At 41.7% G+C, this 26,352-nt stretch overlaps 1 protein-coding gene across 3 annotated transcripts in view; it reads left to right on the forward strand.

The window, feature by feature from the left end:
- Positions 1 to 26,352, forward strand: part of NCKIPSD (NCK interacting protein with SH3 domain) — a 170,795-nt gene that overhangs the window by 116,805 nt on the left and 27,638 nt on the right. For all 3 annotated transcript variants that reach the window (XM_029601283.1, XM_029601284.1, XM_029601285.1), the window contains exons 6-8: positions 2,881 to 3,051; positions 5,813 to 5,899; positions 14,209 to 14,347. In XM_029601283.1, coding sequence (XP_029457143.1) covers positions 2,881 to 3,051; positions 5,813 to 5,899; positions 14,209 to 14,347 — 397 coding nt within the window. The remainder of the gene's footprint in view (positions 1 to 2,880; positions 3,052 to 5,812; positions 5,900 to 14,208; positions 14,348 to 26,352) is intronic.

Below are 26,352 nucleotides of genomic sequence, written 5' to 3' on the forward strand. Positions count from 1 at the left end.
CAATAGATGGTGTAAGTTTAATCAACCAAAACCAGGTTTCACTGGTCAAATTATTTCTCATTTATATTATAACCGCTTATGCAGAAACACACTTTTATTGTTTGTAGGACCCACAACTCAATGAGTTTGTCTATCAAACTCATAATACAGGTTAATGGTCCATTTGCTTTATTTGAGTTTGAATGATAGACAAACCCATTGAGTTGTGGGTCCTACAAACAATATACGTGTGTTTCTGCATAAGTGGTTATAATATAAATGAAAAATAATTTGACCAGTGAAACCTGCTTTTGTTTGAGTGTGTCACACTTGTGAGGGTTTCTGGAATACGTTGGGTATCTGGGCATTTGTTGTGATTGATATCGTAAGTTTAATCTAACCAAGACTCTTGTGGTGGTCTCTGCAATCCCCTCTTAGCCAGTTGAGAAAGGGAAGCAGATCTCTACTGCATTCCTGAGAGGGGATTTCTGCCTCCCAGAAAATGTAGGTCTGAACCGTCCCCAAAAAAATGTTATTAGATAAAACCATTCTCTGATCCTCCTTCCCTCCAGCCTTTAGTAGAAAGCACTGGCAGGGCTGTGACTCTCCTTTGCTGTGCTAGGTTGGGGCCTAACGCTGAAAGCACGCTGAAATCAAAAGACGCTGCCCCCTCTAACTTGGGCTAACCCCCCTTTGAGGATTAGAAGGTCATCTTTCACAGGCTACCTCTGGGGGAGATCCTGTGCAGGAATGCTGTCTCCACCTAAGGCAGGGGTCGGGAACCTTTTTGGCTAAGAGAGCCATGAACGCCATATATTTTAAAATGCAATTCCGTGAGAGCCATACTAACTACAACCCCCTACTCTCCTCACGCCCCCAAGACCTGCCAAATTAATTTACTACAACTCCCCATCCTCCTAACCCCCCCTCCCCAAGACCTGCCAAAAGTCCTGGTGATCCAGCGGATGTCCAGGGCTCGCAAACAAATCTTTAATAAAAAAGTAAAAATCTAACAAAAACCCCCACCCTCCTGACACTCCCCAAGACCTCCAAAATTAATTTACTACAACCCCCCATCCTCCTGACGCCCCCCAAGACCTCCAAAATTAATTTACTACAACCCCCCCCCCCCCAAGACCTGCCAAAAGTCCCTGGTGGTCCAGCAGGGGTCCGGGAGCGATCTCCTGGACTTGGGCTGTCGGCTGCCAGTAGTCAAAATGGCGCCGACGGCCCTTTGCCCTCACTATGTCACTGTGGTCGACCAATGGCTGTGGTAGCCCCTGTGACATAGTAAGGGCAAGGGCCGTCAACGCCATTTTGATTACTGGCAGCCGACGGCCCTTTGCCCTTACTATGTTATGTCACAGGGGCTACCGCCACCATTGGTCGACCCCAGTGACATAGTGAGGGCAAAGGGCCATCGGTGCCATTTTGACTACTGGCAGCCGACAGCCCAAGTCCAGGAGATCGCTCCTGGACCTCTCCTGGACCCCCGCTGGACCACCAGGGACGTTTGGCAGGTCTTGGGGGGGTGGGGGGGGTCAGGAGGGTGGGGGTTGTAGTAAATTAATTTTTATTAAAGATTTGTCTGCGAGCCAGATGCAGCCAATCAAGAGCCATATCTGGCTCCTGAGCCATAGGTTCCTGACCCCTGACCTAAGGGCTAGATGTTGGGGCCAATTAGTGAAGACCAAGGGGTGTCTACACTATGCAGCTGGGATATATCCTTGGCCTAAAGCACAGGGTTTACTCTGTTGTTACTGGCCTCCTTAACCTTCATAAGCACAAACATTAGCCATCTTCCTCTCCCTCTTATAAATTCTTTTCCATCAAAGAAAGATCATTGCAGCTTTGAAGCCTGCAGCCAGAATTTTCAGACTGAATGCATTTCAATGAATTGTAGGAGCTCAGAACCTGCAGATTCCAAATGATTCAAAATTCTGTAGGGACTTTTGCAAAATCTTGCAAAAATAAAAAAATATATATATATATAAAAAGAAATTGCCATTGGTTCATGTGCACAGTTTTGAAATGGATGACTTGTTTGCCTCAAAGGAAACAAATTGTGCAAGAGAAAATTGTACCAGAAAAATATGTGCAAAAAGATTTTGCACATATTTTGCATAGGGCTTAATCTTTGTCTGATGCATAATTCCTAAATAATAAATCTGTTATTCTACAAACACTTGCTACATATCAAGGTGCATAGAAAGAATGTTTTAAAAAAGTACTCATTACTTTCCTGTCATGATTTCATGTGCTACGAACATCCATCAATGCCTCTGTTCACAGTATACTTTCTGCAGTCAACTGGATTGTAGATTTCCCATTGTTCGATGCAGCCAGCTATTTTTGGAGCACACAGATAAAACTAAGCACTCTAGGGTTGGCCTACTGGTGTAGTAGCATGTCTGTGCTCTGCCTTGTGAAGGGATCTTGGTTGGATTCTCGGCTCAGATCAAGTGCACCCCTGCCAACCAGGGCTAGGCAGCTCCCAGAGTGGAGAAGGCCCCTGCCATTTGCAGTGGCGACCCTAACTGGTTGGATTTAGGGTTCTGGGAGGAGTCCTGGTTTATGTTCCCCGGCCAAGGGCTGTTCCTATGATAACTGGACCTCAAGTAAGATAGGAGGAGATATAAAATATGGGAGAATAAAATCCCTGGGTAGTTGTGACTTAACTCATGATAGCAGGTCTCGGCCCTGGTTCCAACTGAGCTGGGAGTGCTTGTTTTTTTTTTTTGTACCCCATCCATTTCATTGTGGAGTGATTGTAAATATTTCCTCTTAGGGACAGTGATTTTCAGTTTCTGCCCGTATGAAAGAGAGAGAGAGAAAGATGAGTAGTTTTTTTTTTTGTTTTGTTTTTTTTTTTTTGCCCTAAAGCTTTTTATTCTGTAACAGGATTTGACTTCAGGCCTGCCGTCTGGTCAGATATGTCACGATGAGCTGCGCCTGGAAGTGATCTTTGCAGATTTGACAAGGCACAAAGATGATGCCCAGCAGCGCAGCTGGGCACTATACGAAGACGAGAATGTGATTTCCTGCTATCTGGAGGAGCTGCTTCTCATTCTGGTAGGCTTGCTTCAATTCTTTTCTTACTTGTGTGTTTTCATTTCATGCATTTTTCTTTTCCTGCTTCTACCAGGTTTGGTTCTGCAGTGCAAAGTCTGCTTGATGCAGCCTTCCTTCCACGTAGGTGAGGTAAAAGCGGGTCATTAGTACAGTGTATAAAATCATGTGGCTGTAAGACTGCAGAAGTGTTGTAAATTAGAAGCTGTCTGGGAGGCCACTTAGTTCATGATCATGGATGTGAAACCTGGATGTTCAAGGGACACCGCCCTGGGACCTTGCAGAATAAATCTTCAGTTTTTCTTAATAATGCTTAGGCTTGAATGAAGTACCAAAGCTTTCTTCCTCCCCACAAATTTTGAAAAAAACATTGTAAGTGATTTGAAAAACATTGTTGACTGCCTCAGCCTTTCATGTGCCCTCGGGCTCATGCACACAGCAAGACCACCAGGTGATCACCGCTGATCACTCACTGATCTCCTAGGGAGTTGGCTTGGAGATATTCTGGCCTCTCTAGTAGGTAGATTTGCAAGTGCAGCATTTGGGATGCAGTCAGAAACCAGACAATGTTATAGAGCATTTCTCCCTTTTTAAAGTATTTTTGGCAAGCATAGTTCTAGAAGACATATTTCAGCATAATGTATCACAGCAATAAATCATCACACAAGCCAATATCCTACCGTTACCAGCACTTCCATGAAAAGTCAAGAGATGGAAACGAGCCAGGTATTTTTTTTTTATGTTGCATAAAATCTGATTACTCTGAGATCTCTTCCTTGTTTTCCTATCTCGGGGGGATAATTCATAGATCTATCTTGATGTAGGGAGCCTGTTTGCAAGTGATGAAAAGAGGTCACAAAAGCCAAAGTTTCATTTATCACCATTAATCATGACATGAATATTACATTGAAAACTCAGACTTCTTGATAAGCAAAACCAAATTCTTGAACTGAGCCAACTGTTCTAGCAAAACCATATCATGATTTATGTTTTCATTATACCTTTCCAGTTTCTTTCCTTCATTTGTGACTTCCAGTCTTTTCTCAGCTTTGTGCCACAACCTTGGTCATTATACAAACCAAGTATGGTTTTAGTCTTCCTGATTCCATAGAATGGTATGAAGCTCCTTTAGAGAGTAATTTCTGGTGCTTCTCTTCGGGTCACCAATAGATGTTAGTTTACTTTTTAAATTTGTTACCCCCACAATCCGCCATAAATAAACTGCACAGACGTACAGCAACACCACCAGGTGCTATTAATTAAGTTGACTTAGAAAATAGCCACTGCTATTTCTAGCAACGGTAACATGGAATAGACTTCGTTTTTGGGTACTTGGCAGGTTCTTGTGGCCTGGTTTGGCCTCTGTTGGAAACAGGATGCTGGACTTGATGGACCCTTGGTCTGACCTAGTATGGCATGTTCTTATGTTCTTAAAGACTTTTGCCACAGACAGATTCCTTGTAGTTTCGTCCCATCCTTATGCTATTCCAATTAGCTGTACAATTGCACTGTCCTCCTTTTCTTTTTATTTCCTGCTTCTGGCTTTAGACCCCCCAAAGGCCTGGGTAAACATTGCTTTCACCCTTTTTTGAATGTTTTAACGTGTGTTGTCATGAGTGGTGCTGGTACTTCCTCTGCAGCATGCCTAGGTCTAGGTCCAGTTGGCCAGAGAAGGAGAATGGGTGGTTGAGAATCAAAGCTAAGTCTCCTGCTTGGCAGCACAGGCCATTAATCACAGAAGTACTGAAACGGCACAGCTTTTTTTTTTTTTTAATCGTTTTCTGTAGCTGTATATTTTGACTAGGGCCTGAGAAAGTGCCTATTCCGGTTCTTTGGTGAACAGAACATGCCTCTCTATTGTTGGCTTTCCATTTTCTAATTCAGGCTCTTGGTAATTGCTGTGTACTTCTGGTACTTCAGTTATAGGGTTATGAGATCAAAGGTTTTAGCAGTGACACATGGGAAAGTTCCATGAACTTGGAAAACTTCATTCACAAGAGAGAACATTATAAATTATTTAAAAAAAAATAGATTGTAAGCTGTGCCAGTAAAAAGTACTCCTGGACTTGTCTAGTAGCACAGTTACTAGGAATTGAAAACCTTCCTTGAGTCTGGCCGGGGCTCTGTCAGTGCTGCTCTGTACCACATGGAAGGTCCCTGCCTCGATCATGAGTTGGATCTTCCACACCCTGAGTCAGCCAGGGCTGGAGATGCTGTGGCGGCAGTGTTTATAGCCGTTAGTGGGGAGGATGTCGTGTTCTTTGTAAAGAGTGACACCTGGTGGTTGGATTTAGAGCCCGCGATTCTGGGTTCCAGAAGAAGCCTTGGTGCATGGCTCCCTGCCTCAGGACCATTCTTGCATTGAGCAGACTAGGAAGAGTGGGAGGATGAGTTTGTTTTAAAACAGGGGAAAAAAATCCCCCAGTAGTGAATGAAAGCTTAAGGTGCCAGATCCCAGCACTGGTTCTAGTTGAGCTGGAATTGAAAGCAGAAAGGAAGACCTGCTTGGCAAACCCGCTCCCCACCCAAGAAAACTTTCCTTGGTTATTTTGGTGTAGCCCCAAACTTAGGCCTAAAGTTTGCACATGGTACGAAGCACTGAGAGCAATTGAAATAAATGAGAAGATGGGATAAACATTCATCCTGTTAGAGTAGCGCGTACACCATAGCGCTTCATGGACTTGCTTGCTGATTGCCTTTGGCGAGTGGACAGATCCTTCTCAGTGATGTTATACAATCTGCCATCTTGTGCTTTTTATTTCAGACAGATGCAGATCCAGAAGTTTGCAAGAAAATGTGTAAGAAGAACGAGTTTGAATCGGTCCATTCTCTTGTGGCGTATTATCAGATGGTGCGAGGTTGTATGTTCTTTGTCAGGGTTCGGGCTTTTGTACAATATGTGAATTTGTGGACTTGGAAGAAAATGGAGGCTGCATGTGGCAAAAATGGCTCCTTTCTCTAGTCACAATCTTTCATATTAGGTTGCATCAAGAACTTAGAATAGTATATGGGTACGTCAGACAGTCTGAGTATGCAATCTGCAAGAGCCGTATGTAGTCAAAATGATCTTAAAGCAGCAGTTCAGCATAGCTGACTCACTGGTGATTAAATGGTCTCCCGTGCTCTGACTCACTATAGCACCTTATGAAGGAGCCTAAACAAATGGTAGCAGCAGGGACAGACCAGCGTTACAGGCACATGTTTAGTTTGAATAGAAAGGCAGTGTATTAATAAAATAATCAAAGCACTTTTCAATAAATGCTCTGCTACATGCTACTCTGTAATTCCAAAGGAAAAAATCATTTTTTTGAAACAGTTTTTTTTTTCCTATATAAAACAGTGCAGTGTACTCATGAGTCATTAGTGTTGACGTGCTCTCACCTTGAAATTTCGCCTTGTAATGATGCCTCTTCCATGCAGTGTTTAAATGTGACACAGTAACGCATTCTTTTTCTTCCTGCTAAATCAGTCCTTATGTATGGGATTTCTTTCTTTTCAGCTGATGGAGACAGAGGACACACCTTTTTTATGACTTCACTCTGGGCTATAAGAGAGATGTGGTCTGAATTAGTTGCCAGTAGTCTCTGTCTTCGGCAACTACGGACACATGAGGACTGGTTGAGCCCCTTTGCTCCTGAGGTAACAGTCTCTTGAGACTGATTTCCCTACTGGTAGTATAGCTCTCAGGATTTCCTGGTTGTTTCTCCTGACTGAGATCCTAGAAGGTTTTATGGGTCTGTTTACGCCTTAGGGAAGGGATTCCCTAGTCCTGTAGGGCACTTGAGGGGGAGGCCTTTTTTTTTTTTTTTTGAGTAAGGGGTCTTAAAGCCTCTCTATCCCTATTTCTCTTTATGCCTCCCTTCTATTAGTGCTTCTCCTTCAAAGTCTCTATTTTTCTGCTTGTTTCTTTTAATAGTTTAAAAAAAACAACAATGCCGACAGCAGGAGAAAAAGAGAGTGGGTACTCACAGCGTTCCCCACAGAGTAAGTACTGCCTGAGCTATTCACAGATTCCTGGGCTGTTTGAATGGCATTTTAGTGCCATGCAATCCCACCTCTACCCTTCCCCACCAATAGCAGCTGCAGTAGCGCAAGAATAGCAGCACTGCGGCAGTAGAACCCCTAACACTGTCTCAGGAAAGTGGCCTATTAAAGTAATTTGTGGGCACTCCCACTTGATACTACATAAATGAGTAGGAGGTGTAAGAACTGCTGGGCCAAGCAGGTCCCTAACAGCATGGGTTCTTTTTCCCTGTTTGTGATGGTAGACCAAACCCAAGCTCCCAAGAGGAGTTAAAATTCCACCACCTTCAACTAGGGAGAAGCAATCAAGCCTCAACTCTAGGACTGAGCTGGCCCAGCCTATCCTAGGGGAAGAAAGTTCCCTATCACCAGGAGAGGGGGCTGTGGCCTTGCTCTCAGTTCTCCCCTTAGAAGCAGCAGCAGCAGGAGGCAGTTCAGCTTTTAAGCCTCCCATTAGGAGTCACCTCGTCCCTTAGGTTTCACAGTCAGGGTTGGCAGCGAATCTTTTCCCGGAGTTCATGATACTACTCCACCAGGTATTCTGTGCCATGCAGAAGCCAGGAAGATGGCTGTTGTCTGATTCTTCTGGAAGTAACCATCTTCAAAAGAGGGTGAGGGTTTAAACGAGTAAGGGAGGGTCTCGAAACCCACCCTCTCTCGCTCACTAACTCGAAGGTCAGGGAAGGAGTCTGAGCATGATATCCCTGAAGGAAAATTCTCCTTGGATGAAGAAGCATCAACTATAGTTCGGCCAATCTGGAAAGAGGAGTTTTCAGCCCTCATGTCTAGAGTGTTATCTGTCCTGAGAATAGTAGACCGCATCGTGCAAGGGATAAGAGCACCTCCAAAGGAATTCCTATTACATATCACCTTAGGGTGCATCATATTGACAAAATGGGAAAGCTCACAAGGGGGGCTTAAAGAGGAAGGACTATGAGTAAGTTGCCCCCTACCTCCAGAGGAAAGAAGCAATATCTTCAGAATATCCCAAGTGGGTGCCCTGGTAGAAACAGTGACATGCAAAACAATTCCTGTAGAGGGAAGAATGGCCTGCAAGGATCCTCAGGCCAGTGAGATAGTCCACCTTGAAGCAGACCTTTTCTACAAATTCCATGACTCTGCAGGTCTCCATTTGTGGAGGGCACACAGCCTGAGCTGCATTTCAGTGGATCCAGCAGCAACCAGAGAGCATGGAAACACTCACTTAGCGTCAGCCATAGCATTTCTAGCAGATTCGGTGTGTGACTTGATTAAAATGTTTTCAAGGACACTGTCCTCTAGAGTAGGAGCCAGGAGGTTCCTATGGCTATGCTTTTGGATGGTGGATCCAGCATCTAAATCACGCCATTGCAAATTGCTCTTTAAAGGTAATCTCCTCTTGGAGAGGAAGTGGGAAAATTTGAGAGAGATCTTGGCGATCCAAAACCCCAAAGACTTTCTGAAGATAGACCTCATCTGGGGACACAAGGGCTCAGACTCTAGTGCCCCTGGGATTGGCATTGATACAAGCCAGTGAATTGTTCCCCTTTAGGCAAGGTGCAGAGCAAGAATCGGCCCTTTTGGGAGGCTGGGAGAGTGAAGACAGAATCTCCCTGCAGCATCAAGTGGTGCTTGCTCAACCCAATGAGGGACAGCATGTCCTTTGGACAATAATACCAGCAGGTGGTCACCTGCTGCAGTGCTATACAGCGTAGACACAGATTACAACAGACCAGTGAGTCCTAGAAACCTTTTGAAAGAGATATGCCCAGAGTATATGAAGCTGGTCCCAAAGGCCTTTATGATTCCCCCATGCACTTTGTGTTTCAAAAGAGAAGCAATAAATGGAACGTTGTTAAAACTGCAGTACCTTCAGGCAATAGTGCCAGTGTTACCACAGGAAAGGATAAGGCACCGAGAAAGGACAGGTCTTTCCATCCAGTATTGGATCCAAAAAGGGATCAACAAATGCCTTCATGTTCCTCACTTCTGAATGGAGAAACTACGATCTGTTATGATTTCAGTAAGAGAAGGAGAGTACTTGGCCTCCTTGGATCTAGCAGAAGCATATTTTCATATTACCATTCAGGTTTCCCTCTGAAGGCATACTAAGGTTCTATGTGTTGGGAAAATATTTTTGGTTGTAGGGTGTTGCCTTTGTGACAAGCGATAACCTCCAGGAGCCTTACCAAGGTCTTGGTGGTATTGGCAACAGCACTGTGCAAACAAGGTATAATGGTGCACCTTTATTTGGACAATTGGCTCATAGGAGCCAAATTTCCCTGCGTATGCTGCTGAGCCTCAGAAGCCGTGGTCCACCTCTTGTAGAAGTGAGGCTGAGTAATATATCATGCAAAATGCAACCTATGCAAGGCCCTGGAATTTTTAGGGGCCTTGTTCAAGATAGGAAAAGGGCTAAGTACTCTTTCACCCAACAGAGTCTCGGCATTGATCATGCAGGTGCTAGCCTTCCGTGCTGAGAAATCACCCAGAGTTGGGAAATACCTGTAACTGTAGGGGCTCATGGCGGTGTTGCTGAATCTGGCCCCTTGGTCCAGAGTGTACATGCACCCATTGCAGCAATCTCTACTGTCTTGCTGGTCTCCCACCTCCCGGGATTACCAACTTTGGCTCCAGGTACCCTAGCAAGAAGGAGCCTGGAATACCGGCTACGGCCCTCCAGCCTTAGAAAGGGATATCCATAGAATCTCCCAGCTCGACCATAGGTTTTGTTTTTCCTTTTTTAAATTTATATTCCACTTTTTGCGACTGGTCAACTACTTGAAAGTGGATTACCTTCACATACCAAGGTATTTCTCTATCCACAGAGGGTTTATAATCTTACTACAGATGCCAGCCTATGGAAAACTGAGAGCATATTGCCAGGGCCAGCTATCCCAGGGCATATGTAAACAGGCAAGGAGGCACCCATGGCCTCACATTTGCATAGGAAATGGCCCAGTTATTTGAATTGGTGGAGGAGAACCACCTCCTCCTCTCAGGATCCTACAGAAATGAGAGAGAAAATTTTGGGCTGGTTTCTCAGTAGGCACAGACTGGACCCAGGAGAATAGGAGTTGAACCTAGAAGCCTTCCAGAAAATAATGGATCGGTAGGGTTGCTGAGGCACAGACCTAATGGTGACTCAGGCAAACACCAAGACCCACATATTCTTCAGCTGACTGGAGGCAGACTCTAGCAGATTAGAGGCACTCCATTGTTCATGGCCAAGACTCCGCATGCTATACATTTCCCACTGAGGTCTCTTATTTTAGGCAGGGTAGTAGGTAGGATAGAGCACCATTCTTTTATGTTCATCCTGGTAGCTCTGGAGACCTTGGTACGCAGATCTAATAAGGGTATCAAGTGGAACCCCGCTATACTTGCACCTGCTATGAAAGGGCATTCCCAATGGAAAGCCTGACTCTATTCTCCCTTACGGTCTGGTCTTTGAAAGGGCATGCCTGCACGGGAGACAATACTCCTTGGCGCAGTAATCTCCACCATGCTGAAAGCACACAAGACTTCTACTTCCTTAGCATACATCAGGATCTGGTGAGTGTTTGAAGGGTTCTGCTAGGAAGGCAGACATTTAGCAAATATTGGATTTTCTGCAGACAGCCCTGGACAAATGGTTAGCCTTCAACTCCCTGAAGGTGGGTAGCAGCTATATCATGCCTTAAGTGCTGAATTAAAGGCAGTGCTTCTGGATATAATATTTCTAAAAATGGATGAAATGTATTCATCCACTCTTTAAACCAATAATCCTGCAATTGGACCTTATTGAAGTCATAAGGGCCTTAGTTAAATCTCCCTTTCAGCCAGTAAAGTGATGCATATAGGGAAAAATAACCCTTGCTGTAGTTACACAATGTTAGGTTCTATCTTAGGAGTTACCACCCAGAAAAGAGATCTAGGTGTCGGTGGATAATTCATTGAAATAGTCTGCCCAGTGTGCTGTGGTGATCAAAAAAGCAAACAATATTAGAAATTAAGAAGGGCATGGAAAATAAAACAGAAAATGGCATAATGCCTCTGTATCACTCGATGGTGAGACCGCACCTTGAATATTGTGTGCAGTTCTGGTCACCGCATCTCAAAAAGGATATTGCTGCACTGGAGAAAGTGAAGGGTGACCAAAATGATAAGGGGCATGGAACGGCTGGCCTATGAGGAAAGGCTAAAGAAGTTAGGGCTGTTCAGTTTGGAGAAGAGACGACTGAGGGGGTGGAGGGGGGGGGGGGAATATGATAGTCTACAAAACCATGAAAGGACTTGAAATAAGTTAATGTAAACTGGTTATTTACTCTCAGATAATAGAAGGACCAGGGGGCACTCCATGAAGTTAGCGAGTAGCTCATTTAAAACAAAGCAAAGAGAATTCTTTTTCGGTCAGCACATAGTTAAGCTCTGAAATTCATTGCCAAAGGCTGTGGTTACAGCAGTTCGTGTAACTGAGTTTAAAAAAGGTTTGAATAAGTTCCTAGAGGATAAATCCATAAACTGCTATGACTGTAATTAATAAGCAATAGTAGCTTGAGATCTATCTAATGTTTGGGTACTTGTGACTTGGATTGGCCACCTTTGGAAACAGGATGCTGGACTTGATGGACCCTTGGTCTGACCCAGTATGGCATATCTTATATTCTTCATCCACAAGGATCTGTCTCTGAAGATCACCTTTATAATAGCTATCTGCTCTGCTAGACAAATCTTTGTACTACCGCACTTTTATGTAGGAACCCTTATTTGGTGTTTTTATTGGATTCTGTCGTCTTTCATCTAGGGTCATCTTAGAAAGCAAGGTAGTATCCACTTTTCAAGTGAACCAGTTTGTTTAATTTCCAGTTTAGTAGCAATGAGCGACAGGGGAAAGATAAGAGCCTGCATCTACAGATGGTTGTCACATACATCTGAGATACCTAAAGGAGATGAACACCTTTAGGAAAACAGACAAGCTGTTTGTATTGTTGGAGACTCCTGAAAAGGGGAGGCAGCCTCCAAAGCCACCTTAGCTAGAGGGATCAAGGAAGCAATAAGCTCGACTTATTTGTAGTCAGGCAAGCAGGTGCCAGTGGCGTTCCTGACCCATAAAAAAGGGCACAAGCATCATCTTGGGCGAAGACATTTTCAGCCTCCCTGCAAGAAATCTGTAAGATGGCCACTTGATCATCCTTGCATCCCTTTGCAAAGTAGGATAGACTGGACACGCAGGCCAAGGCAGACTCTGCTATTGGTGTGGGAATCCTTGAGTCAGCCCTATCTTCCCCCCTTCCCGGTAAGGAGCAGCTTAGGTAACTCCCATATGTAAGAACTGATCTAACAGGAAGGAAAATAATGTGAAATTTATTTTTATCTGATGATGATCTTTCCTTGAAACCTGCTAGATCAGTCCAGAACTCACCTAGGAAAACAGGTCAGTGGGGAACAATATCAATATCTAAGACATGTCCTAATTATTCCTCCTTCAGTCTTTTATGACTCAGAATGGTTCTGTGGACCCTATTATTTGTTATAATATTGATTGGAATGTTGTATTATTAGGGATTTTTGTCTGGTGACAGTGCTTTGGCAGAAGGCTGTTAATTGCCTTGGACCATGCCTCCCTTATAGCCCAGAGTAATGTCATAAAACCAGTGTGTCCTCTGTCCCTGTCAGCTGTGGAGGAAGAAATCCCATATGTAAGGACTGGTCTAGCAGGAATCAAGGAAAGAAAATTATCAGGTAAGAATATATTTTACATTTGTCGCTGTGAATGAATGTCATGGTCTTCACAGAGGTGTCTGTAGAGCACCCATGGTGTTCTTTTATCCTTGCACAACTTTATCAGTTTACCCTTTATTCCAAGTCCATGTGCCTGATGAACATTTAATTTGAAATATAGCCTGCTCAGTGAGATGCCAATTGCCAGATTTTACAAAGATCATGTGTTCTGTGTGTCTTATGTGCAGTGTTTATTACCTTTGTAGCAGAATTTAAGAATAGGTTATGATTTGTGTTTTAGTGATGCTAGGGACAAGAAGTATAAATTCTACTTTCACCTAAAGAACAAGGCTTTTCAGGAATATGACAGGCTTCAAATTCTCTACTTTGTAGAACAAAGCTGTTATCATGAAATAGCTTTAATTAGAAAATTAGGCTCTGTGTAAAAAAAAAAAGCTGTATTGTTTAAGAAGCGAATCAGTGTTGAAAAGGAAAAATGGGGACTTTGCCATTTAGTGCCTAAAACAAATGGCCTGCCCTTTTTCTAAGAATGTATGATCATAAATCTCCTGTAAGTTGACTTTTTGCTATTTTAGATTTAATTATATAGTACCTTTTTCTTTATAACTGTACCAGTTTACAGCATATTAGAAACTTTGCCCATCAAGACAAAATACCAGTAACTCTACTGGTCATTGTAATATTGTTTGCATATATATTAACCATCTTATTAAATACTTTTATGTAATCACAAATATCAGGTACTATCTCTTCACAAATGAAAATGTTGCACTGCATTTCAGCAGTGTGTTCTTAAGGGTGGATAATAACTATAATAGGAATGCTATATATATGCCTAAGGCACAAATGTATCTAATGGATTAGCCTCCAGGAAAAATATCTGTTCTAAATTAAGCTATAGTATGAATCTAGAAACCAAATGACCTTGACATGCCGTTACAAATTTATCACAACACATGTCAACTCTGGTATCATAAGTGGCAAAATAATTTGTGTCCTTACCAAATTGGTACAAGGGAAATTGTTTTTTTAGGCAAATACTGGTGTTAAAGCAGAGAAACATGTTTCACAGTAAGCAAAACTGTGGAATATTTGGAAAGGATTGCTCTGATGTGCAAAATTGACTGCACATTATTGGTGTCAACTCGTGGCCTGGGGTAACCCCTGTACCTGAGGTATAAGATTTAAAATGCTCAGAACTGCTGTATGTGTTCTTGGGCATCAGTCATACTCCAGGTGACCAGCAGTTTTTTTTTTTGTTTGTTTTTTTTACTTTGCAGAGCTGGTCACATGCATTGCCTGTTATTACTCTCAGGCTGTAAGGGCTCAACATAAAAAAAGCACCTTAGCGTTTCACATTTGTGAGTTTTGTTGTTGGCTGAACGTTTCATCTCTAGCAGACGTCCCTAATCTGATGGGTTTGCTTGTTGGTAGGAGCACAGGGTGCCCTTACGCCTGCTTCTGCTCAAGTGCTTTGGCGCAATGTGCAATCTGGATGCTGCCATCATCTCCGCATTGGTTAACTCTGTCCTTCCCATGGAGCTGGCACGAGACATGCAGACGCACACACAAGGTGAGATATGCATTGATGCACTATTAATGGTTCAGAATTACTGATCATGAGAGCAACTGAATCCCTTGTTCAGATTTGTTCCTTATGTTTTGATTTAATATCTAAAAAAGATCAACATTGCAGTGTCAGAGATTGTATATATTTTTTAATGCTTCTGGGTAATACCGCATTGCTCTTGAACAGAGGGGGACAGTCATGTCACATTTGTGGTGCTTTTGTAATATGGATGAACATGTACCGGAAGACTAAGTTGAATTCACCACACTCATGACACTAGGGACTTGAGCTGGATTTTAACCCAGGTATCTGCATGCAAAATACAAACCATGTCATCACTCAGCTCCCTGCCATTTTGATTTTCTGAATATGTGACTTGGTGCAGTTTCCTCTGATAGCAGCAGTGTGTGCTCCTGTGCGAAAGATCTAATGTCATTCAGGGAGTTGGGCTTTGCTTGAAATTCATTTATGCTAGTGGTCTGGGGAAATTACACTGGAAAAGTTATATTTTCCAGTTGGCCTCCCATGGTGCCTCTTATTCCTTTCCATTTGTGTTTTCTGCATAATAGCCCTAATGGTTTGGCATGTGCCGAAAGGAAAAGAGAATCTTAGTGTAATAATATTTCTTAGATCCCTAGCATGTAAGATGCAGGCGCTGTGCATGCTTTTTGTGTAGGCAGCAGACGTCTGTATAAACCATTAAAATAAAATCAACTGCTATGCAGTTTAGTACTGTATATACGTGCAGCACCATTGAGAAATACATGAATCTTGCTTAGACATCTTACCTCTAAGAAAAAGTCAAAAGGAAAACTGCCTAGTTTGGGCCACCAGTGATGCAGAGCTATGTGGGAGCAGCTCACGAATGGAAAATTAGAGGGGGCACATGGAAGGGAAGTAGTGACATGGCCTGTAGATTTCAATACTGCACCTTATTGGTCTCAAAAGCTCATGCACTACAGTATCTTATGTTGGTTCCAGTGGAGAGTAGCTGGACCTATCGTTGTGTATACTTAATATGGCGGCTCCTAAGGTAACTTGTTGCAGGGCTTGGCTATCCTTGCACTGAGATTCAAGTTTAAGGTCTGAGCCCTGAACTTAGGCTGGTCCTTCTTTGTCTAATATGGAGCTGGTGGGGGGAGGGGGGGTTAATGCCCTGCCACTTGGGATATGATGATGATATGCCGATTGCCAGTGCAGCAAGATGAAACCTCTTAAAAGTTAAAACAAAAGATGGGAAAGTTTGCAGAGCTTTATTTTAGTAATAAACCAATAATAGATGCCTGGTGACTGCCAAGTTATGTTTTATGTTACCGATGCCGCAGTAAGAGAAATCCATGATATGTCGTATTATTACTTTTTTTTTCTCAGAATGACTTAGATTTGGATGAAGGTCCAGGAAATGGATGCCCTGGTTTGACCAGAGACATACCTCCAGGGTATAAATAAACATTTTTAAGTAGAAAGGAGTCTCTGGAATAACATGAGGGAATATTTCTTCACAGAAAGAGTGGTAGATGCAAGGAGCAGCCTCCCAGGAGAGGAGGTAATGGAGGGGAAAAGCACTGGAATTGGAGAAGGTATGGAACGAATAAAGCACAGCGGGACCCCTTGGTTAGGGGAAGGCAAAGACAAAATTAATTATGAAGCAGGATTTTGCAGTACTGAAGCAGTTTTAGTTTGTTTTTGTATTTATATTTTATTAAACATTTTTATAGAAACAAAATATGACCAAAGCCAGCAAACAGACAATCATGATGCAGAGTAAGAATAAAGAAAGAAAAGAAACACAATTCAAAAATAAAGAAAAAAAAGTAGTAATTACCTAAAACAGTAAGAACCCAAAAAAGTTAATCCCCAAAACAGCAATCACAAAAACAAACCAATCTCCACCTTCTCCATTCAAAACCCAAGACCACAAAAAAGACTGACACAAAAATCTGCCCCAAATGCAGCAAAAAAGAAAAAAAAAACAAAAAAACAAACAAGACAAATACAAAATAACTCTGAATACCAGGAAAACAGTTAACCCCTGAAGTGGATCCGGTCCCCCTAAAGCAACCAAATCCAAAAAGGATTTCCAAATTTTGGAGACGATAGACGGGGTAAGAATTTCTGCCTGATGCGTCAGCAGTGCCATAAATTTTGGAACCACAGGGAAATAAAAAGTTTGGAAGGGGAATTCTAATGCAAAGCAAGGAGGCAGTGTGCCGCCACTAACATAGGGCGCTTGGCAGCGTCCTGGAAGCACAGCCGCAGAATCCAGGGGGAGTTGTACCTTGGTAATCTTAAAAATACAAGACATCATTTCTGACCAAAATATTGTAATAGGGCATACCCACCATACGTGGAAGAAGGAATCCTTACCCCCACACTTTCTCCAGCAAAGAGGACCATTTTTAAACCCATTTTATGCAGTTTCACGAGGGTATAATGCCAATGAAAAGCAATTTTATACCAGGCTCTTGAATAAAGGCGCTAATAGAGTTCCTTTTATGTAACCAAAGAAATGTATATTTTGTTTGTGGCTTACATTTTAAAGGACATTAGACAAGAAATACAAAAGACTTTGCATCAAAACATTCGTAACATATTAGGTGAATAGATACATCTTTCACAAAATAATGTGAACATATTTAAGGAAATGTGCAACAATTACAAGATCTAAAAATCACCAGTTTCTCTCCCAGTACCCACTTGTTTCTTTCTGCGTTCATGATTATAAAATCCCACCCCTTTGAATTGGGAGCTATATACCCAATCCCACTTAGAGCAGGAAGGAAAAAACGGCAAACTAGACAGGCCTTGTAACCTTTAAAATGTGTTGTCACATTCTGTGTTTCTGTAACTCAGAATCCTTGAGAATTTCAATTCTGTACCACTTTTTAAATATTATGTGGTGCACGGTTTCTGAAAACAATACAGCCCTTTGCTTGACCCAAGGACCTGTGGAACATGCCCGAAGCTTTGGAGGCAGGAGTGAAATCTCTCTGTATAACAGAAGTGCTTGGGCAACGCACTGAAATCCTCAACTCAGTGTGCAACGATGGTAGGGGGGAAAAAAAAAGGCAAATATAATGTTCAGCATGATCTGAAAAGGAATGGAGAATAAAACTAAAATAAATATATTGCCTCTATCGAGCCATGGTGTGACCGCACCTTGACTATTGTGCATGGTTCTGGTTGCCCCATCTCAAAATAAAAACAGAGGAGGTGTAGGTGGGAAGATGCAGAGGTGGGCGACAAAAAAATGTTCATACAATCGTGAGTAGGGTGGAACAGGTAAATAACTGTCCTTTATTTGCTCTTTCAAATATTTCCTTGCCCTACTCTTCCAGCTCACAGAGTGTTATATAGCGTCAGGTCTTCCTAATACAGAAAAAATGGTTACAATAGGCAATTAATACTAAAAACAAGGGGACACTCCAGCAGATTTAAAATTCATTGTAGAAAGTACTTCTTCACTCAGTACACAATGAAGCTGTGAAATCTGTTGCCAGAGGGATGATGTGGTCAGGACCACTAGCATAGCAGGGTTTAAGAGAGGTTAAGACAAGTTCTGGAGGAAAAGTCCATAAACGGTTATTAGCCAGGCAGACTACTGCTATCCCCGGGAGTGGGTATCAGATCCACTTTTTGGTACTTGTGACCCTTTGCTAGCCACTGTTAGAGATGGGCCTTTGGGCTTGATGGACTTAGAATGGTCCATCTTATGTTCCTATATAAACAGAAACGGAGGAGGAAAAAAAACCTGTTAAACAGAAACCTTGTGCACACCGTAAAAGGTCTTCGAGCCCTAGACCGATGGCCTCATTCAGTTGTCAGTCCTGAGAAATTGTGCATCTTTCATAACGTATTACCCTTTTCTTGCTTGTATTGGTTTATGCTTATTAATAATCCTCTGCTTACCCAGAGGTAATCACTGTTCTGCTCTGCCAGACAAGTAAACCTTTTCTTGGCGTAAAAAATGCTAAGATAATAGTATTAAAAAGCCAAACACAAATTTGTAGAGCAGGAATTAGTCCCTCCTGTGATGAAATGCAGCGCATTTGCTTGCTGTATAGGAAAGATGGGTGCCGGAAGCTAAATGAGCTCTCCTCATCCTAGTACCAATCATAATTGGAATGCAAGATGCAGTAATAGGTGAGGGAAAATTAAGGGCAGAACTCCTGCTTCGTATGTGCAGCCGGGGGTCAAGAGGGAGCCCGTGTGTATAATGTACGCTTGTTTTGATTTGCAACGTGGCAGCAAGTTCAGAGCTCTGACCATAAGAAGATGAGGTGACTTGAGTAGGGTGCGGATGGATGCAATTTATTTACCTTCATGCATATGCTGTTTGTAAAAAAAAAAAAACAAAAACAAATAAAAAAAACCCAAAAAAAACCCCAGCTGCTTCAGCAGAGAATCTCCATCTCTGCCTGTTCATGTGCGGGGATGCAAGAAGGGGTACTTCCATGGGTGGGGGGAGCAGCATATTACCCTTTTGAGTCCATTTGTGAGCATGCAAGCCCAAAAGGAGGGATGCTGAAGCAGCCCTTGCCCGGGGCACTGTTTTTTGTCCAGCAACTGGCCTGCTTGCAGGGATGGTTTTAGCCAGGTTTCGCTTCCTGCTGTTCTCGCTCATGGGTGCATAGGTCTGTGCTGGACAGAAAAGATCTTGGCAGAATCTAAACAATTTTTGCTCTTCATTGGACTGCCAGGTTTACAAGGGAGAAGCTTAACTCTTCTTTCTTGAAGGTCACAGACTATCTCCCAGTTTAGCACAAAGTGGAGACTGCAGGGGAAAAAGCAGAACTGAAAATCTTAAGAGGAGATCGAGGTGGGTTAGATAGTAAGAAATAATGTCATTAGGAAGGGAGCCCTGGTGTGTTTGTAAGAAGAAAAGCAATCCAAAGCTCAGGAGCTAGATTTCATGATCATTTCATGCCTTTCTCTGCAATGTCTATTTTATTAAAACAACAAATAAAGTGACAGAATTCATTTCCCATGTCATAAAAAAAAAACTCCAAACTCACCACTGAAAATTTTGATTCATAGCAGTCAGAGGTGTGAGAAATGCTTGGTGACTTGGTTAGGATTTGCTAGTCTTATTTGTAAATAGCAAGTCTTAGATTAGATGTGTTTTCCTTACTTTATTTTGCATAATTATTTCTACTTAAGCTGTTGACACTTTCTCTGCTCAACCTGACTCAATTATTTTTCTCATGGACCTTGCATGTGTTTTCTTTATTAAAAAATCTTTTTTTATTATTTTTTTTAAATTATTGTGTCTGACTTTTGGCTTTGCTAAATGAATAATTATTTAAATAGTAATAGAACATGCCTGATGCTCTGCTTGGGCAGGTTTGCAGCAGTCGCCTTTATAGCCACAGCAGCACAGCCCTGATAACTGACAGGCCTTTTGATACAATACTTTTATTATAATTAACAGCCCTCGAGCACTGAATCCCAATAACAGCACTCCTATTTCTGTGAGCCCTTCGGCAATAATCCAGAATTCAAGATGGTGGTCAAGGTCACTGCCAGGGTGAAAATATGAGCACTTTCATAAAATGCTTCAGACTGCAGAATAAATGACACACAAACTCAGTGTTGTAGGATTATGGCACAGTTCACAGCTCCTTAAAGAGAGAGATTAGCTACTGAAATATTGTGCATTGAGCAATCATAATGCTTTGGGTTTCTAAAAACCTTTTGCTTTGATTAATTGATTTCAGTTGTTTTCTCTGAATTTTCAAATCTCTGTAAAATATATTGATCCTTTGCGGCTTGTGTGTGTAATGCCTCTTGCATTGTCCTGTTGAGGTGCGGTCCATATTTAAGTGGAAGATGGCTGCCCTCTATTTCTTTCCCTGCTGATGCACTAATGACCGCCTCCTCCCTGCAGCGTGATCCTTTGTTCTCTCCCTCTCTGTCCTTGCTGCCTTATAAGATGGTTGGAAAAACTTATTATGGATAATGTAGACCATGAAAAAGGGGGAAAGGACTGGCCTAGTGGTTAGAACGGTGGACTGTAAACCAGGGTTCAAATTTTGCATCTCGTACTGACATTTCTTGTGAGCTTGGGCAAGTCACTTTTATCTCCAATTACTTCAGGAGACCACTCAGATTGTAAACCACTTGGGACAGGGAGTTACTGGACCTGAGAAAATGTAAAATGCCTCGTGCTAAAATTGGAAAGATGGTCTAGATTGAAATATAAAATGTAATATACACTGGCAGAGGCACATGGTTTGTTATCAGTTGCTGTTTTTATATTCAGCATGGCTTCTTTTGCCATGCTTCGTTTTATAGGTATATAGTACACCACTGTATTTGTAGCATACATTGTGATTGCAAGCCACTGAATGGTTGAAGGTAATGTGCTTCTTGTGTCTCTGCCCATTCAAGGTGTGGGGTTTTAAAATCCCCACCCTTGCAGCTGGTGCTATAATGCACTGTGTGGTAAAGCATTCAGGATGTCTGCGTGAGGTTACTCTGACCTCCAGCTAATATTTGCGAGGTTTTCAGGTGAAAATTCCACTTTTACACATGTGGTTGCTGTACAAAAAAGACAGGAAGCTCAGGCTATGTTTTATTTGTAGCTTTTGCCATCTAATTACTTTGGGATAGATGTTCTGTGCTGCGTGGACCCTTTTCTCTGTGCAAAGTGTGGAAAACATTGAAACTTGAATTTAATGAGTTTTGTTGTCTCCTCAGTTCTAATATGGATGCTGGGTTATGAAACAAGTTTTTGTAAAATTATCATGATTAGCTTTTCTGCAGCTCCACAGACTAATATTAGGATGGGTTCCTCTTTCATTTCCCATGTGATGTTTAGGTAAGTTAGATTCAAAGGAGAACTGTAATTTTTTTTAATTGAAATTACAGAAGAAGATGTGGCAGGCACTACAGAGATCTTGCCAATGGGATTTTCGTGGGTTGCTGAGCAGCTTCCTGCAGGGGCAGAGAAAGGCTGGACCCTCTGGAAGTCCCTAAAGCACATCTGTATTTAAGGCATTAGGTCAAGAGCCAATTTGACAAAGTGGAGCTACTCTAGCAGACTTGAGATTTGGGATTGTAGTTAGAGGCAGATCATGCAACACACCTTTTACTCTGCTCATTCCTTGAGGATAGCCCTCCTGTACGCTGCAGGAACTTGTTGAGGCCGACTCATGAGCACTGAAATGTACTCGGATGACTTTAATGACTGGACTTTAATGATGCTTGTGAAACTTGTATTTTAAAATACAGCTGTAGCACCAAACCCAGAGTCTCACGCTTGTCCTGAAAAGATATGTAATAGTATTAATGCCAGACAGTGAAGTCCTAAAACACAGTGCAGAACATTCAGGAGCTATGTGCTACTTTTATTCTGTTAATAATAAACTATAACAATGTTACTGAGGCAGAGGTTCCAAAATGACCCCAAGTAATAGCAAGATTGTGGGTCTTTCTAGCAAGTAAAATCACTCCATTGAGGTTTTATCTTTCTGTTCCCCCTTGAAGGCTGAAACATGTCAACTCTCCATCTGGAGCAGAAAGATTTAAGAACATGATCAACAAACTATTCATATTGGCTGTCCTCATCGGCCTTGATTTTTAATCATAGTGTTTCATCTCTTACCTCTCTAGTAAATGGGAGCAATTTGGTGAGTCTCCTTGTAAAATCTGTGAACCTCTGAATTGAGGGTAATGTAGTACATTTTATGATCTAGAAATGTTTCTGCTAGGGGACCTGTGGGATGAAGCTTCTAGGGCAGTCTCTTGACTTTTCCTGGTTGCAGTGAACTCCAAGTTTGTACAAGTTCAGTTATTAATCAGAGCTGAAAAATGTTCTTTCTTTCCCAGTATCTTGCACATTATTGTGTAGATTGGAATGTCTGTCATGTATCTTCCACCAGCGACAATGTGTAAAAAATTAATGGCACCAGCAAACAATAGACAATTTTTCTCTCAGCCTGAAGATTACCTGAGTCGGTTGATGAGAAACTATTTCAATTTGCTCAGTGTGGTTTTAAAAGTTATCTGAAAACTATGTGCACATATATTGGACACATGGTATCAAACACGGGTTCAGTTAGCACAAGTTTGAAACTTGTAAGCAGTAGTATCAATTGTCAAGGCTTCACCCCTATCTGATATGATAAAGTATTCCACTAGTTGTATGCATGCTGTATGTTACTGCTATGCAAATCACCCCATGTCTTGTTTAGAGTGGAGCAATTCATAAATTAAATGATAAAATAAAAACATATGTGTTCTACATGTTACATAAGCACTTAGTAGGATTGAAAAGTATCTTTTTTTTTTCAACTTAAATTTTAATAAAATTTTCCAACAAGTCAATAAAGTTGCCCTACAGCAATAATAGGCAACAATGTAGCATCAACAATACGGAGTACCCCTTCCCATTTCTTTTAGGTTCCACCCTCCCTCACCCCCTGCTCCAGCCCAACCCCAACTTCTGCAGAAATAGATGAGATATTGCCTTCTAGCAAACAAATATTACTTTATATACTGTAGTATTTATTCAAGAATTGCACAACAGTGTCCCATAGCTGCTTCATTTTTTTCGGATTTTCTCGTAACCTTTTCCGTCAAAACCTCCATTTCCTCATTGCCCCAGTTATCACATACATTCCTGAAGTCTTACACTTCCAGTTTCCCAAAATAACTTTTCTCCCCACCAAACATACATTTTTTTTTTTTTAATAAGGCTTTTAGTATTTCCACCCTGGACCATATCAGGAATAAAAATAAAAAGGTCAACAGGAATTCATTCCTTTGTAAATACTTTCTATTGACTTCTGCACTTCACCTGAAAACTCTAACGTATACAAAGTGTGTAAGATTACCATCCTCCCTGCATTCCTGCCAGTAATGCACTGAATGACCTGCATTTCTAGTGAGAGTCAAATAAGCCCTTGAAGGATCTGATACTGCTGTTCAACAATATTTGCTGACATAGAACATTTTCAGCTCCACCTAAAATTTCCTCCCAGTCCTTCTCATCCTCCCAATGCTTTCCCACCTCCCTTTCCCAAACTTTTATAATGGGGAGACAGAGTACCTCCCGATCTCCTAAAAGCTTTGTACATATGACTTACAATTGTTACTACTGCTTGCAAGTTCAGATCTTCCCCAAATACTGTTACCTCCAGCAAAGTAAATGGCTTCAAAATTCTCCCTTTATTATCCTTCGCCAGAGCAAATGCTCTCAACTGAAAAAATCCAAACAGGTAGTCTGGGAGACCACATTTTTCTTTAAACTCTTCTCAAGATCAAAAAATTCCATTCCTAAAAAGTGGGGTAGAGTCTGAAGAAAAGATCCCCATGTGTCAAACTTCAGTTTCTCAGGCCACAAAGCTGATAACTTTGTACATGTCAAGGAGTATACCCCGTTACTCTCTTGTCGCTCCAACTTTTACAATAGTGCCACTATTTCTCTGAAGCCACCATCACCTCAAAATGATTTCCTTTTGTCTGTCTTAACCCAAGCCAATTCTAATTGATTTCCTACTCTAATTCCCCCTTCAAACCACCCAATGCTGATGGGTTAAAGAACAGTACCCTTGTGCCAAATAACTAAAAAGCACTGCCAAATACAATAAGCCTGAAAATTCGGTAATTCTAACCCCCCCCCCCCCCCCCCTCCGAGGCCTAATCCTTTGAAATATTGTAAATCCAATGCGTGCTCTATTATGTTTCCATAGAAAACCCCAAACAATTTTATTCAGATTTAAAAGACAAGGGAGGCAAGGATATAGATAACATGGAGAACAGGTAAGGGAGATAAGGAATCCAATTCATTCTCACTGCTTTGGCTCTACCCAACCAAGAAATATATAGGCCTTTCCATCTCCTCGCATCTTTTTAAAACTTGGGCAAAATAGCCCCATAATTTAAACGATACAGATCTCCCATCTTAGGGGAGAGAAAATCCCCTTAATATCTAATCCAATACTGGGACAATCAATCCTATTTCTCAGATATTTGCTGCTTGCCTCATTTAAACCTAACACATCAGATTTACCTAAATTGACTTTATAACCTGACAAATTCCCAAAATCCTGAAGCTTCTGTAAAATTACTGGTAGGGACTTTTCCCTTTCTGAAATATACAACAAAGCATCAACATATAAAGCAATTTTTTGCTCCCACCCTCTTAGGTTGTTACCTCTAATCTGCAAATCCCCTCTGTGAATGGCTAATAGCTCAAATCCAATGCAAATAGCAGAGGAGAAAGACACCCTGGCACGTTCCCCTCTGCAATACAAAAGATCCTGATTCTACCCAATTGATTCTAACCACCGTCCTCTTGACATTTATATATTGCCTTAATCCATTCTCTCATATGTACTTCTAAACTCACCTTTTCCAACACAGCATGCAAGAAATTCCATTCCACTCTAAGAACGCCTTCTCTAAATCCAACGAGGTTAGGACTGCATCTGTTAATCTACCTTCCATCTCATGGATCACCTCCATATAATGATACATATCTCTAGAATGTCATCCAGAAATAAATCTAACCTGATCTGTATGTATCAGTTTGAGCAATATACCATCCAACCTTCTTGCCAGCACCTTTGCCAGAATCTTGAAATCAGTGTTTAACCAAAAATTGTCAATAAAAGGTATACTCATCTCTAGCCTTCCCTTTTTTCTAAATAATAGTAATAGGAATTTTGTACATAGTATCTGGTAGAATGTGACCAACACTCCTTGAAAAACCTTGACTAAAACTGGAGTCAACTGCTCAGCAAACACCTTATAGAAATCTATAATGAACCTATCCAAACCACAGGTCTTTCCAGGTTTCAAGTTCTTAATTACTTAGATAACGTCCAACTCACAGCAGTATCTAACCAGTCGTGATGTCTTTCCTTTAGTTTTGGGAGTTGTGCCATCTCCAGAAATTTGGCTATTTACTCCTCAACCACCTATGAACGGTTCCCCTATGAGGAAAGGCTAAAAAGGTTAGGGTTGTTCAGCTTGGAGAAGAGCTGGCTGAGGGGATATGATAGAGGTCTACAAAATCATGAAAGGACTTGAACACGTAAATATAAATTGGTTATTTACTCTCTCAGATAATAGAAGGACTAGGGGGCACTCCATGAATTTAGCAGTTAGCTCATTTAAGACTAATCGGAGAAAATTTTCACTCAGCGCATAGTTAAACTCTGGAATTCATTGCCAGAGGATGTGGTTTCGGCAGTTAGTGCAGCTGGATTTAAAAGAGGTTTGGATAAGTTCCTAGAGGATAAGTCCATAAACTACTATTAATCAATAAGGAATAGTAGCTTGGAATCTATTTAATGTTTGGGTGCTTGCCAGGTTCTTATGGCCTGGATTGGCCACTGTTGGTAACGGGATACTGGGCTTGATGGACCCTTGGTCTTCCCCAGTATAGCATATCTTACGTTCTTTTGTACCCTATGTTGTATAAAGACAAATATAATACCTCCCTAAAACATTCAGCTATTTCTTTAGGGGTGGAAGCACTTTCAATGTCCAACTTAAATTCTTTAATACTTCTCCTCAACTATCATGCCAAAATGCCTTCTAGTCTACTCCCTTTCTCAAAGAACACTTTTCTACCAAATTTCATGAGTTTATTTGGTCTTTCCTGCAACAATACATTCAATTGGCTCCTAGCCCTATACAATTTTTTGAAGCAGTCATCCTTCTCTCTTAAGTATCCTGTAATTTTTTTTATTTCATTTGCTAGCTCTCTAATTCTGGCTTCCTCTGTCCATTTTTATATGAGGCAACGGAAATAATATGATCTCCCCCCCTTAATGTAGCCTTTCCTACCTCCCATAACATGCTAATGTTTACATCCTTACTGTCATAAATTCCAAATACTCCTTCCATTTCTAAATAACCCTTGCTGCACCACCGGATCCTTCAAAAGTGACTCAGCCAAACCCATTTATGAATCCTATGGGATTCAGACCCCCACGTCAGTGTGAAGAACACTGAAGCATGATCTAAGATGTATATTGAGTCTTTCACACTTAGAA

This window comes from Rhinatrema bivittatum, chromosome 4, assembly GCF_901001135.1.
Source record: "Rhinatrema bivittatum chromosome 4, aRhiBiv1.1, whole genome shotgun sequence".
Lineage (NCBI taxonomy): Eukaryota > Metazoa > Chordata > Amphibia > Gymnophiona > Rhinatrematidae > Rhinatrema > Rhinatrema bivittatum.